Source organism: Drosophila ficusphila, unplaced genomic scaffold, assembly GCF_018152265.1.
Source record: "Drosophila ficusphila isolate 14025-0441.05 unplaced genomic scaffold, ASM1815226v1 contig_791, whole genome shotgun sequence".
NCBI classification, from domain to species: Eukaryota; Metazoa; Arthropoda; class Insecta; order Diptera; family Drosophilidae; genus Drosophila; species Drosophila ficusphila.
In genome coordinates, this window is record NW_025064737.1 from 3,294,564 (window position 1) to 3,308,915 (window position 14,352).

General features: G+C 39.1%; 1 protein-coding gene across 1 annotated transcript; it reads right to left on the reverse strand.

Annotated features, from left to right (window-relative positions):
- Positions 1–9,426: 9,426 nt before the first annotated feature.
- LOC108090204 (replication factor C subunit 1) lies at positions 9,427–12,965 on the reverse strand. Its single transcript, XM_017188794.2, has 4 exons — positions 12,877–12,965; positions 11,505–12,811; positions 10,427–11,269; positions 9,427–10,363 (listed from the first exon to the last, which is right to left on the reverse strand). The coding sequence occupies exons 1-4, from the start codon at positions 12,883–12,885 to the stop codon at positions 9,580–9,582; spliced, it is 2,943 nt and encodes a 980-aa protein (XP_017044283.1). The 5' UTR covers positions 12,886–12,965; the 3' UTR covers positions 9,427–9,579.
- Between the last annotated feature and the right edge of the window lie 1,387 nt (positions 12,966–14,352).

Here is a 14,352-nt window from a genome sequence, read left to right on the forward strand (position 1 = left end):
CTGGTCCTGGGAGAGACAACTTATAACTGAAAATCGCAAAATGGAGTTGAAATACAGCTAGGTGAGACGAGTTTGGCTTTGGCCAAGTAACCTCCAATTTATGCCACAAGAACGAGGCCTTATTGGCTGCATAGCTCTGCGCATTCCTTGGCTCGAATTGGCGAATGATGTGCCCCATCTGCTGTAAATCTCTCCGAGTTAATCACTGGCAGCCAAAGTTGGGCTCTGAAGAGTTTGTCGTTTGTCAAGCAAAGTTTAACAAGTTTCTAAGTACAGGAGATGGAAGATTCTGTCTCCTGTTTCTATATACTGCGTTCTGCGAGTGTGTGTGACCCAGAAAGTTATGCGAGCTGGTAACCCATCAAAGTTTTATGACTTTTATGTGCTGTCGAGTGACATAAATTCATGGTTTATTAATTAAGTTTCGTTTGCCATTCTAGGTGTGTTGGAGAAGGTAGAGCGTGGGGCGTGGTCCCTTGCTAAATATTTAAAGGAAGGGGATCTTTTCAGAAATGTATCCGAACGTACAGAATAATATAAAGGGCCAACGTTTCTATTCTTGGGAGTAATAAGCTGTTTTACGTCAAGTGGTTAATTTAAGAAATTTATTTGGCTATAAGTTGAAATGCACCTAACTATGTCATGGTTGCTAATAAAGAAACCGTCTTTTCAGTTCACTTTAAACCCTTTTCGTTAAATTGATCTCATCTCTTCTTTTATATCAGCTATGTCAACTTTCAATTTAGGCAATTGAAATCTTCTACTCAATTTGATTGAACTGTTTGGTGGGCATGTACCTCAAATGCATCCAATTAAAATGTATTTTCAGTATCTTTCACTCGCGAAGGAAAAGATGAATCATGTGGAGATTTCCTCGAAAAATAAGGCAGGCAAACGAGGAGAAGTCCAAAGCCCGAAGAACAACAATTACAGCTGTGTGTTTGTATAGTGGCGAAGAAAGAAAAATTAAAACTTCGACGAAAAAATCTTTTTTACATCCCACATGGGATGTACATGGCTTCCTTCCATCTCCCTTGCACCTCTTGCATTTTTTCACATTTTCCAATGGGTTAAAAATAAAATGCACACACAGAATTGATGTGCGAGTACGTGAGTATAAAAGGATGCACTCCGCTTGTCTGTCAGTCAGGCGGATTTTGTTGTATGTAGTTGCTGCTGATGGCAGGCAGCAAGTCAGTGCGTTTCAAAGTCAACTCTTTTTAGGCGTCGGCACAGCCTTTAGTGCAGTTCATTAAAATATTTATTTAAAGTCCCCCACCTCACGCATATCCAACGACCACAGCCAGTTGCTCTTTTATATGACTCGGCGCTTTGTTTACTTCACTGTATACAGCCTTACTTTATGGCACACACACTTGGGGGCATATAAATACAGAGGGACATGTGTGTGGCAAAATTTTGCCTGAGCCCGCCCTTCGTCGTCTGGCTTTTATACTTGTCAGCGAATAATATTCCTTAGAATCATCAGAATCCCTTAATTGCAATCTGCTTACCATTAATACCGTTGTTCGAGATAACTCACTCCAAGAACCTTACTGTATTACAGTCGAGTCCCCATAATTCGAAATGGCAAGGGGATCACTTTTTTTACGAATTAGACGGGAATTCGATTTATCGAAATTTTTTTCAAGGGATTTTTTTTCAAGGGAACAGAATTTTTTACGAATTATCGCGATTTTCGTTTTAGCGGGGTACGAATTATCGGGATTCGACTGTAATTTGTTTTCTGATAAATAGTGGTCTATTTCTCCTTTTTTTTTGAGGCCTGCTTAAAGGGAGGCTTACGAAGCAAGTTTTTCTTTGATCTAACATCTCAGCCGCAATAATCTATTTTTACAAGATACGTTACGTGTGCGGCAATAACGAACTATTAGCTACATATTTGCACCACAAGCCAACAACTCGAGGAAAATATGAGCAAGAAAGAAACTTACAAACAGCCAGCACAAACCGCAGTGAAAACGTCGAATGAGACTATATCAGTGTGGAACTCAATTAGTATTGTCGAAGGTAGCTTGCAGATAGGCCCATGTACACAGAAATACTCACATGTGAGCGAGACCCATGCTCGGCATGAAGTGGAAAATAAAGCTCGTTGACAAACAAACCAAGTGACAGCTGGACAATACTCTGACTGAACAAACAAGTGGATATAGGTATTGATTAGACGGCGGCCACCCCCATGCCACCCCTCTAGCCATGCGAACCACTAGTGGCAACAACTTGAACGGAATTTACAACAAATTATGGCAATTTGCTGAACAAAGCTCGGTAAAAGCCATCTATAGATCGCAAAATCATGTGTATAGAAAAGGGAAGATAAAGGTTCTCAAGAGAAAAGTGTTAGTCTGGCGCAGAACCCTTGACATGAATTTTAGCACATTATAAAAGACTTTTTTAATAAGTATAATATAAAGAAAAGAAAAAGTTTTTACAGCTACTTATAAACATGCAATTAATTCAGGGTTAATAAACTATATTTCGTCGCATTTTTAGTGGTGTTACTGATTTCTGTTCAAAGCCACTTGTAGTGCTTATCTGGAAGTTACTGTATCGATGCTTAAGCACATTAACTCTGCTTAGTTTATATGCAGCTCACGACCGTCGGCAATACGACATACATTTTGATTTCTCTAGCTGCTCCAAACGGAAATGGAAATGGTTTTATGCTTTGACCGAAACCAGAAAACCTGCTTACGAGTGTAAATCACTGCTGAGACAACAAATTTCAATTAAACCACCAAAAAAAACAAAGGAGAACAAGGGTGGGACGCGTATTCAACGAGTTTCGACCACCCTCACTTTATTATTTGTTCTCCCCTTTTCTCCTGCATACAGTGAACGGAAAAACACAGAAAGCTAACAAAGCGAATTGAGATCGCAAATAAAATATGTATAGGCTGTGGGCATGGCTATATGGCATCGAAGTTGGCTGGCAACTTAATTTAGCCGGCCCCGTTGCGGCTGTCGACGGACTTTGTGTGTTGTATCTGTGTAACTCGGCTTTACAACGACAGACAGTTTGTACAATGTCCACTGTTGACCCATTTCATCTGCACGATTAACTCGTTCTCCTTTGGTCAACAAGGCAAGTCAAGTCTTCTTTCTACATCAACTACTTTTTTCGTATTACTACCAATATAAAATCAGCATCCGTGAAAAGATAGAAGAGTTTAGACTAGAAAACTCCTGCCCTAAAACCATATTTTCTAATGTGAAAACAAATAACGGTATTTGACACTACTACTTTCCTTGTGTGAAATATTAATATAAATATGTATATAACTTCAACTTTCGTTATGGAAAAGACTTTATCAGCTGTTGATTCAAATCAAACAAATCGAATAAAAAAATGCTTAAATTAAAAGACTATGCTTTAAAACGGTTAACTTCTAATGTATTAAATGTGTTTAAAAAATTATTTACCTGTTAACAGGTTGTACATAAATAAAGAATTTTCTATTCGACCCCAAAGAACCTTAAATGATGATGTCAGAAAGGCGGCTGGGTTGCCAAAAAATTAACGAACAGCTATGACAACAAACGGGTATTTTTAACGGCTTCGGTTTCGTTCGTTTCAGTCAAGTGTGTTTTGTTCGATGGTTTATCTCTGCCGCCTCCCCTTGCCACTTAAATCAGTTCACTCACACACACACGACTTCAGTTCAGCTGATAAGAAGTCATGTAAACGGGCTGTATAAATAGAAAATACAGTAAAAACCTTAAGGAAACGAACTGACTCTGTCCGACATTAAACAGGACACGTGATAGACTGGAAAACAAATTTGTGGATTTCAGTCTGTTAATAGGCAGGGCAAATGGAAAACAAATTAGTGAAACCTGACTTTTAAGAATAAGTTAAGAAATCAACAAAAATACAAAGTTCCTCTTTTGCGAGAAAGACTGCCCTCATTTGTTCAACGTTTATCTTTTTTCATTCTGGAGTTTTCTCGTGCAGTATAGATAAAGATAAGAGAACCGTTTTGTGAGTCGTCTAACTGTATTCCTTGTTCTGCCTTATCAGTCACATTTTACCACTTATCGATAAGTCCCTGTTTTCGGTCTTTTTGCAGAGCATGATTGCTGTTGTGTTTCGTCACAATGCAAAGAGGGTTATGAAGTACGGGAAACGCAAAAGCGCTGACCTTATAAAGCGATAAAAACTAAAAGTCCAATAAGGCGGAAAATAAAAAAAGACGACGGGAAATCTATTGAAAATCAACCTGCAGACGCAGGACTAGAGCAAGAAAGAAAGGGAAAGACGATTGGAGGGGAGGTAAGTGGGTGGCAAGTCAAACAAATGCAATGACCTGAATTTGGAGCGTTGTGTGCAAAAAAAAGTGGAAAAGGGCGATAAGATGATGCGAATGAATCTGAACTTAAAATTAAAGAAATGGAATCGGTGCTGCAGTAAATCCCAAGCTCCATAAATTAAAACTGAACGCAATAATAAATTAAGCACATGCCAAAAAATATTGTTTAAATCTGCTAGGAATTAGCTAAAGTTATACAAGCTGCTAAAATTTTGGGGATATCATTAACACTTAAACGGCTTTTCCCTTCAACCTATTTCTTGCTTCCTTTTATTTTATGATTTAAAAACTAAAAAGAATAAACTCCGCTCATATATGTGTCGATTTTATGTCTGTACATTTTTGTTGAATTTATTTGTTGACACATTTGGAAACATTTTGAAAACAGAGTTCAATTGTATCTTTTAATTTAAAAAAATTTATTTTCTGTATGTTTAAGATCGATTTATAATTTATTTTAACTTGAAAAATGTATGAACATGGATCTAGGTACTAATAATCACCACGTTTAATTCAATTTTTAATTTTGGAAAAGAAATTGTTTTCAAACGAAATATAGACATAAAAACTTGTACGAGATATAAACATGTTAACAGGGTAGAACCCTTCATTCACAGCATTCGTTTCCCACTCAACCCTCACTCTTCACTCTTACATATATTAATTCATCTAAGTGTTGAAAAGGTAAACAAGTGTTGCCAAAACACAAAATCCAAGGCCCCAACGAAAGTAACGGCACAAGGCGCGGCACCTGTTTACCGAAAAGGAAGAAGCAGAAACTCAAAAACCCTGGCTTCCCAGCACGAGCATGTATTCGTGAGCTGGGAGGCTGCGTGTCCTTGTGCCTGGCCCGAAAACAACAATGGGGGAGGGCGGGGAGTTGGAGCAAAGTCTACACTTGCCTTCTTTTCCTTTTCTCTCTCTCTCTGTCACCCAGCTCAGCAGCGTTGTATCGGTGTGCGTGCGCGATTAAGGTGGTATGTGTGTGTGCTGGAATTTACGTGCTTATTGAATTTTCAGAGCAGCGAGTTGCGCAAAAAAACAAAGAAAACCCGTTGAATTTGACGCTTTGAACTACAATTAATTTCAATTTAATTAAAAGCGCCTCGCCAGGCTGGAATTTCTCATTTTCTGGGTGTTGTTTTTCGCCAAGCTGCGCCCTTTACACAGATACAGATACACACTTGCACACACTATCACGCGTAAGCCGAGAATTTTTCAGTGCGAAAAAATCCACAACTACGTTGAACTCGGCAGATAAACTCGAAAAATCCATTGGATCGCGCACACTTGCAGTTAAACGGTTAGTTGTAGTGCCCGCACATGCTGTCCCATAATTTTCCTAGCAATTTTCACTGCATTTTCCGCTGCCACAGTACGTGCAGTCCGTTCGAATCGAGAAATAAAATCGTACAACTAGCTCGTGGGGATGTGAAAAATATATCAGAGAACCAATATATCGATATTTTACAAGTTAATTTTTTGATATATTAGAATACCACTGTTATTTTTTTAATATCGTTTATATCGATTGATGAATATTTTTCGTCCGCTAGAGGCGCTTTCTCCAAGCGGCACATGAAATGAACCTGAACGATTTGGTAGTTCCCGCTGGAGGCGCTTTTCCAAAGCTGCTTGATTGTTTTGTATTTCTCTTCAGGGTGGCCACGAAAAGATTAATAAGGGTAACAGCCATACAGCCACTTCTAAAAACTATTTTTTTTACGAAGTCCGTATTTAAAATATGCAGTCAAAGTAGCATACAAAAAATTATTATTATTATGTTTATTTGGCACGCTTTACCAAATGGGACAAGTTTGTCGCATGTGCGGCAGTGCCATTTCGATTTTAAAGAACGTTTCCCAAACCTGAGTGTTGAACGTTTTTCTCTAATAAAATTTAAAAGCAATTATGGTTTACCTGTTTAAAATAAACCATAACAAATAATTAAATACATATAAGCGTATTTCCGCCAAAGTATCGTATGTCGCTTTTTTTCGAGATTGAGTTTTTAATGCAAAATTGTTAGGCACCTAATGTCTTACTACACTGTGAAATATTATAACTGAAAACCCCATAGTTTCGATAAAAATTACAATTCAATTTTATCTAACGTTACAGTGCTCCTAAGAGATTAAATAAAAAAATTGGATTTTTTAACATACGATACATTCGCGGAAATTCGTCGATATATGAAATTTAAATTGCGACACAAAGTTTGTCAAGATGCCGCTTTTTTCAAAAACTTGCGCTAACCCATCAACATCATAAAATATGATAAATACATATCTTTTATTTGCATTTTAAGAAAAAAAATAATAATAATATTAATTTAAAAAAAATCAACAATAACCCAAATTATTTGCGTGGTTGTGGATTCTGTCGATGTATTTCTTACTAATTTTTATTTATTTCTTTTATGGTTTGAATATTAAGATCTTAGTTCGTTTTAAATTTAACCCCGGTATGCTGATAGTTTATTTTAAATTTTTTTTTTAAATATGAATTTGTATTCTATAAAAAAAAACTCGTACTTATGTGTTGTTTAACATTTTCTGATCCACGTTTCACGTGCTTTTTAAAATAAATAAAAAAAAAGGTAATATTTTCGGTGCAAAAATAAAGTTTTTAGTTAAAAAGGTATATAAGTTGACACTTATGTTATATAATCCCAGGGCCGGAGAAACAGTTTTGAGTGGGGTGATGACCTCACAAAATTTCAATCCTGAATTGAACAGAATATATTTTTTAAAAGCTATTTTAATAAAACAACAACACCAATCAATCAAAATGCAACAGGTAAAAAAAACTATTTTAAATATAAAATGTTAATTAAAATCCATTTAATATTAATATACATAATGTTAATTTAATGTTAAAATAATGTTAATTTAATATAATGTAAATGTAATGTTAACTAAATGTTAATTAAATTAATATGGCCACGTCAGCGACAATGATAATTAATTATTTTTTTCGTTTTCTTGCACCTATAATTCCCAAGTGGTTCTGGCTGATTCGTAGTGGGATACCCCTTGATTTTGGCCAATCTCAGTTCTCCGGGATGACCGGCAGTTTCTCTAAGAAACTTTTTCCGGTCTCTGGAAGTGTGTGTGTGTGCGTGTGTGTTAGAGACGTGGTTCCAGAGTGGGAGAGAGTATCTGGCCAACTCCTCCTACTGGAGTCCACTCCCGGATGCAGTGCATCATGGGTCGACTCCTCCTACTGGAGTCCACTCCCGGATGCAGTGCACCATGGGTCGACTCCTCCTACTGGAGTCCACTCCCGGATGCAGTGCATCTTGGGTCGACTCCACCTACTGGAGTCCACTCCCGGATGCAGTGCACCATGGGTCGACTCCTCCTAGGATGCACTGCATCATGACCTGACTTGGCATGAACTTAAAGGTGCCCGATCCCTTCCTGCATGTAGTGGACTCCAGGATGCAGGGCATCCAAACCTGAAAAGGTGAGTTGCAGTTTTTTTTAATTATGTGATGACGTGGCTTTTGTAAAAAAAATGCAGTTAATTAATTCAATTTTTTTTTTTTTTTTTTTTTCAGGTTTTTGGTTGTGTATTTGGCTGATTGCAGTGACACCATCCAACTTGTAACTTGAAGTTCGACATCAGGATGCACTGCACCAAAGTTATTACGCAGTGAGTACATCCTTTAGACAATAAATAATTAAGTTATATATTTTAAAAAATCATAAATATTTTGACAAAGAAACTAAAAGAAACATAAAGATCTGAAAGTTTTCAAGAACATGAAAGAAATTTGAAAGGTAAATTTTATAAAATATTGAACTTAAAGTACTTGAAAATCAAACACAATTAATAATGTTTACAATTAGGTAGGGACAAGTAGGGACATATAATATAAATATATATAGTATATATATAGTAATAGTTGTAAGAATGCGGTTACCGGAAATATATAGTATGCTGACACCACATAAATGGACTGGACAACAGGCTGCAGGATCAATTATGAATGGCGTGATCTTCTATTGAACTCCACTCCAGAATGCAGTGCATCACCTCATTGGGGTATGTATTTTTTAAACAACCGATTTGTATAAAATAATTTAACTAATATTTTGGAATGCTTCTTTTCATTACAGGTGATGACTATAACTTTCTACTTGGAGTGTACTTCAAGATGCAGTGAATCAATAACCCAAAGAGGTAAATACCTTTTTTACTAATACCTTTTTTAATAACAAATTTATTCTAACTATTATTATTTGTTACAAATTATTTATTATTATTTTTTTTTCTTATTTAATTTCAGGGTAAAGTGTTAAGTGTTAATGTTGCGAATAAAGTGGTTGCGGTGATTATCTTACTTCAAGAAGACGAAAGATTGCAGTGCAGATCAAGGAGCTAACTGAGTAAGTACCAATCTGAAAAGATTTATTTATGATAATCTCATAATTATTTAAGTAGTTGTTACATTAAGTTGGAAAATGCTTAACTTGGGAAATATTTGGGAGAGTTACTATCTACCTATTTAAATAGAAACTGATTTAATTGGGCCGTGGTAAAGGCGGGATTTCTCTTCGTTTTTCTTCGATATACTCTATATGCAGGGCCGGAGAAACAGTTTTGAATCATACATTCAACTGATAATAATGGATGTAAATAAATTTTTTTCTACAAGTCAAGCATTTTGGGGTGTTGAATTCCACACCCGCTAAGATTTGGCGTGTGGAGTGCTCAACACCCGGTATACACCTTCCGCCGGCCCTGTATAATCCAAAAAAATTGGATTAAAGATAAAGACAGAAAATTAATGCTTAGAAGAATATGTTATTTCTATATGCAATTTTTAAAGGGGCCAGGAAATCTGAAGTTTCTGTGCGGGGAAAATCCCACTGAGATTTTGAAGTTATCTTTTAGTGCTCTCTTTTTTAAATAAAAGATGTTCTATTATTTCTTTTTTAATATACCTACATTTAAATCATTAATAAAAAGTTTAGGATTTCAGCATATGAATATATATTTTCTAGTTATGTAGTGGGAACTTTTGAAAAAAATATAATAATCTCAACAACGGTTTTTAAATTTTACAAACTTTGGATTTCCGAACTAGTTTTAAACACACAATTTATTGGTATATGGTTGATGTTTTTAACAATATGAACAACGGACTGCCAGAGCCGACCATCAGTATAAATGAGCCATAGAAAGAAATCGTATTGACAATTTTGGATGCAAAAACGTATACAAGTCTAAAAAGCCTTTATTTCTTTGCCTTGGCTTTTGGTTTTGAGGTAGTGGAAGCTGACTTTTTAGAACCACCAGCGCCCTTAGAAGTACTGGAAGCGGTCGACTTCTTTTTGGCTTTGATTAGACCATCCAGCTCGAGGTTGTCTTTGTCTTCATCGTCTTCTGACGAGACGTGTCCACCAGCAGCGTCCTCTTCTCCTTGACCCGCGTCCAAGTAGTCCTCGTCTCCGCCGCCAGCCTCCGCCTTTTTCTTTTTGATGCCAGCCTGAGCGGAATAGGAGTATGCCATAACCTCCTTGTTGTAAGTGCGGGTTAGTGCTGCCTTCACCCTGCCATCCACCGAATCCAAAGGTGACTTCTTGCCCGGCCAGGAGGTAAGCTCGACCAGCGAGTCCAGATCTTCTCGCAGAAGGTGGTAGTCCTTCATAACCTCAAGGGCGGCGGACACACCTTCTGGCCCGTCCTTCGCCAGAGGCCGCACAATGTTAGCCAGCAGGAACGGCGCGTAATCCAGCCTAACGGACAGTCGCGATCCCGAGGTGCAGACCCTGGTGTGGTCGTGCAGCTCCTGAGCAAGTCTCGCCCGTTTTCCCGACTTTGAGTTCTTGCCCAGCCATCCGGGGAAGTTTATCTGTCCGGTGAAGTGGCCGCACATGTGCTCGCCAGGCAGCACAGAGCTGAAGATGGCCTGTGTTGGCAGCAGACTCCAGGCGGAGTTGGCGCGGATGCGCTTGTCCACCAAGTCGCCCAAGCTGAGGGCGTCCGCCGTGGCAGCCACCTTGGCCAAAACATCCTTTCTGAAAATAGAATTTGCACGACAAGGTTTCAAAAGAGTAATCATAAGTGAGTCCCTTGCTTACTTGTTTCCTTGTGGCGAGACCTGGAGATAGTTTTGCTGCACGAAGAGCGGCGCCAGGCTGTAGTCGTGGAAGAACAGGTCGCTCTTGTCCGCGAGGGACATATGCTTGTGCTCGTCGGCCGTGAACACCTTGCGCACCACTTCCCAGGGTCCCAGCTTAAGATCCTTGGTGGCCACATGGGACCCTGACTTAGGCGAGCTGTCCTCCTTGGCGCTGAGCAGCGCAATGTGATTGATGGACTGCCGAATGTCGTTGTTGGTGGCCGCAATGATCTCCTCCACTTTCGCAGGCGATATTTTGACCTTCTCCTTGCAGCAGATGCTCATGATTTTACCCTTGATCTGCTCGAGCCGCGGCCTCTGGAATCGCAGATCGTAGCAGTAGTTGACCAGGGACCGAATCTTCGGATGGTTGCGATCGTTACACATGCAAATTATCGGAATGGAGCTGTCCTTGATCAAGGCGATCAGCTCCTGCATTCCGCCACGATCCTCGTTCCCGGCCATGCCATCCACCTCGTCCATGATGAGCACGTGCTTCTTGGAGACCGCCTGCCCCTGGCCGCTGAAGTATCCGGATAGCGATTTGTTGCTCAGAAGCGTTGAGACCTCCTCTTTGAGCAAGCGTTTGCTGCGCGTGTCGGAGGCGTTGAACTCCACCGCGTCGAAGCCCAGCTCCTTCACCACTAGAGTCGCCGTCGTAGTCTTTCCGATTCCTGGCGGTCCTGACAGCAGAGCCGCCTTGTAGAAACTGCCGTCATCGTTCTTGGCCCACGGGTTGGGGCGTTGAGGCTTTTTGTTTCCGTCATGGTTAACATACCACTTTGACAACCAGTTCATCAGTCTGTAAAAATGGGTTCAGTTAAAATCAAATTGTTGAACAAATAAAAGAATTCAAGAATTTAAAAAAAGGGTTATTAGAATATTTAGAATTGAACTTCTGTAAAGAGTATTCGGGAACCCATGTATTAATGTTTGAGGTCTTCCTAACCTAAAAGAAGAAGAGGTCTGTATAGTAGCCCTCGGCAAAGAACAGAGATTCCTATTAATATACGAGTATATGTGATGTATTCACTTACTTGGTCACGTTACTAGCGGGTCCTGCCTGGCCAACGATTTCCTTGATGTTTGTGGGCTTGTGCTTGTCCACCCAGGCCATGCTGACCACATCCTGGGTCTTGGGTTCTGTGGGCCTTGCGACCGGATCCTTTTGTTCCTGCGAGCTGGGTTCCTTCTTTATCTTCAGGGTAACAGCTGGCACTTCTTCCTTATTTTCCTTCTTTACCTTAGAGGAAGTGTGCTCCTCTTTGACTTTCGTCTTAGGGGAAGAGTGCTCCTCTTTGATTTTATGTTTCTCCTCCTTAACTCGGACCTCGGTTAAAGCGTTAACCCCATTTTTCTCCCTTTCCTTGGAGCTATGCTCCTGCTTGGGACTCTTTTTCTCCTCCTTTACCTGCTTGTTTTGCCCGGACTTCTCCCGGATTAGGTCGAAGAGTCCGTCCTCGCTGAGTACTGGTATATTGAGTTCCTCGGCTACAGCCAATTTCTTTGGACCAGCTTCTTCGCCCACGACCAAATACTTCAGTTTCTTTCCCACCACGGTCATCACCCTGCCGCCGTACTCCTTGATCACTGCCTCCGCCTCCTCGCGCTCCATGGATTCCAGGACTCCGGTGACCACGAAGGTCAGTCCACTCAGGCAGTTGGGCGAGCCCTTAGGGATTTCCTTGCTGCCGGGATTCAAGCAGCTACTGCGGTTCTTGTACTTCTGGTAGAGCACGGCGGTCATGCGTTTCCGCTCGTGACGCTCTTCGTCGGTCAGAACACTCGATTCCAGGTCTGCCGAAGGCTTTTCCTTCTTCGCACGCGGAGTGGAGGCTTTGGACTTTGTGGACTTGGTTTTTGCGGGCTCCTGACTGCTTGTCTTCGCTCTTTTGGGAGAGGGAGGTGACGTCTTTTCCACTGGCTCTACCTCCCTGATGCTCTCCTCCATATCGACTTCCATCAAACTCCGGTCTATGTCCTCGTTTTCAAACTCAAGAACCGCCTTTGTTTTCGGTTTGGGAACAACGACACGCTTGGTCTCCCCACCAAAGAGCTCAGATGGATCCACGTGCTTCTTGAGCTTGGAAAGCGCCGGCTTCTGGTCATTTCTGGTTTTTTTGCCATTCGATTCCGGTGTGGCCGGCACAACATCATCATCACCGGACGTCGCCTTGGACGACTTGCGTTTCTTGGGCTCTGGTGGACTGGCAGCCACCTCATCCTCGTCGCTGGAAATGATCAAGGCCTTCCTGCGTTTTGGCGCCTTCAACGGCGTCTCTCCATTTTCATCCTCTGCCGTTTTTGGCTTTGCAGGCAGCCGTTTAAAGAAGGAGTCGATGCCCTGCAACAATTAATTTTGTTTAACTGAAGTGTTGTCAACACGCCTGGCAATTGTCAAGCACTTACGCGCTGCATTACGGCAGTTATTGTTTAGTTTTTGAAGAGAATTGCCAATTTTTAGCGAGATTTGAATGTAGGGATGGAACAGAAAGCGATGATTCTCCGATACTATCATGCAACGATAAAAACGGTGCCACCAGACTGAGAAACTGAACATTTTTCTTTATGGTTTGAGTTTCTGATAATCTTTTAGCTATGACGCAACCCAAATATGCTATAATTAAATACATATCGTTAAAAATTTGTTGTGGTCTGAATTATCCTCAAGTTTATGGTAACAATTACAAGGTTAAGGTGGCTCGTTGACTACCTTTTCTATTGAATAACTTTTAAAACATGTTTGTTTTACAAAAACTATAATACCAACATTTTTGTGGATTTTATTTTTGATAACCGTGTTGTTGCGAATCAAACCCATTTAAGAGCATCCCGAAATAAAGTTAGTTTTTTGATCGAATTTCCCATAACCGTTTCTTTTTATAAATATTTTGAAAATATTTCTTAGATTGCAATTGTAATGGAGCAAGCTAACTTTTGCATTCGAATCTTTGTTCAAAAGTATTATGCAAAAAAATACGCAATTTTTGTTTTTAGCACCGTTTAGTAGAAGGGTTTTTTGTGAAATCAGTAGTTTAAGTTTGAATATTGAAAAAAGCTTGTTGATGTTATTTATTTTTTTGTTAAAGTAAATTACCAATTACGTGTACATTCTTTTTTTTTATCTGCTCGAGCCGCGAGTGTACGTGTTCATGTGTTCATGTTTTTACTCAAAAAAAATTTTATTTTATTAATGATAAATACATTTTAGATGACGATGGATTTTTAAGTTGAATATTAGACTAGATTAAAAATGCTTTCTTTATTAGTAAAAGTTTTAATGCCCTGGGTTAAAGGGACTTATGAATTCAATTTTAAGTTAGATACTAATACTTTTGAAACGACCCTATAAGTAACATATCTTTTAATACCCTTGGGGGTTGATCATCATCATTGATCGACTTAATTTTAAATTACTCTTTTTTTTAGACTACATTTTATAAAAATCGAACGACGAGATCATATTTGTAGCTCCCATAAAGCTGCCTTTGTGTATATAAGTTATTTGCCTAGTAGGGTTATACAAAACTTAGCTTCGGTGTTATTCGGTGTTTAAGCCTATTAAACATTTACTTGGTTTTTCATTATTTTAAACTTCCCAATCATTTTTTGTAAGAATCGGTTTACTATATGTAGTAGCTGTCATTTGAACGATTGGATAAATTTTAAAAAATATTTAATTTAGAAATTCAAGGCAGTATACAATACTATGGTATTGTGATTTAAAAAAATTAACATATATCTAATTCAGTGCAATAAGTACAATACTTTTTTTTAGTAATTCCAAATAAGCTCTAGAAGCTCTGAAAACAATTTATTTATTCCAAAAATGGTTGATTTAAATAATTTTCTTTGTGTATATAAAAATCATTAAATACCTTAAGT

What these genes read in the sequence shown, in the direction of transcription:
- LOC108090204 (XM_017188794.2), bottom strand. An exon ending in CCCGCTAGTAACGTGACCAA is followed by an intron (nt 11,270 to 11,504) that starts GTAAGTGAATAC and finishes CCATTTTTACAG; the next exon opens with ACTGATGAACTGGTTGTCAA. An exon ending in GTCTCGCCACAAGGAAACAA is followed by an intron (nt 10,364 to 10,426) that starts GTAAGCAAGGGA and finishes TTCTATTTTCAG; the next exon opens with AAAGGATGTTTTGGCCAAGG.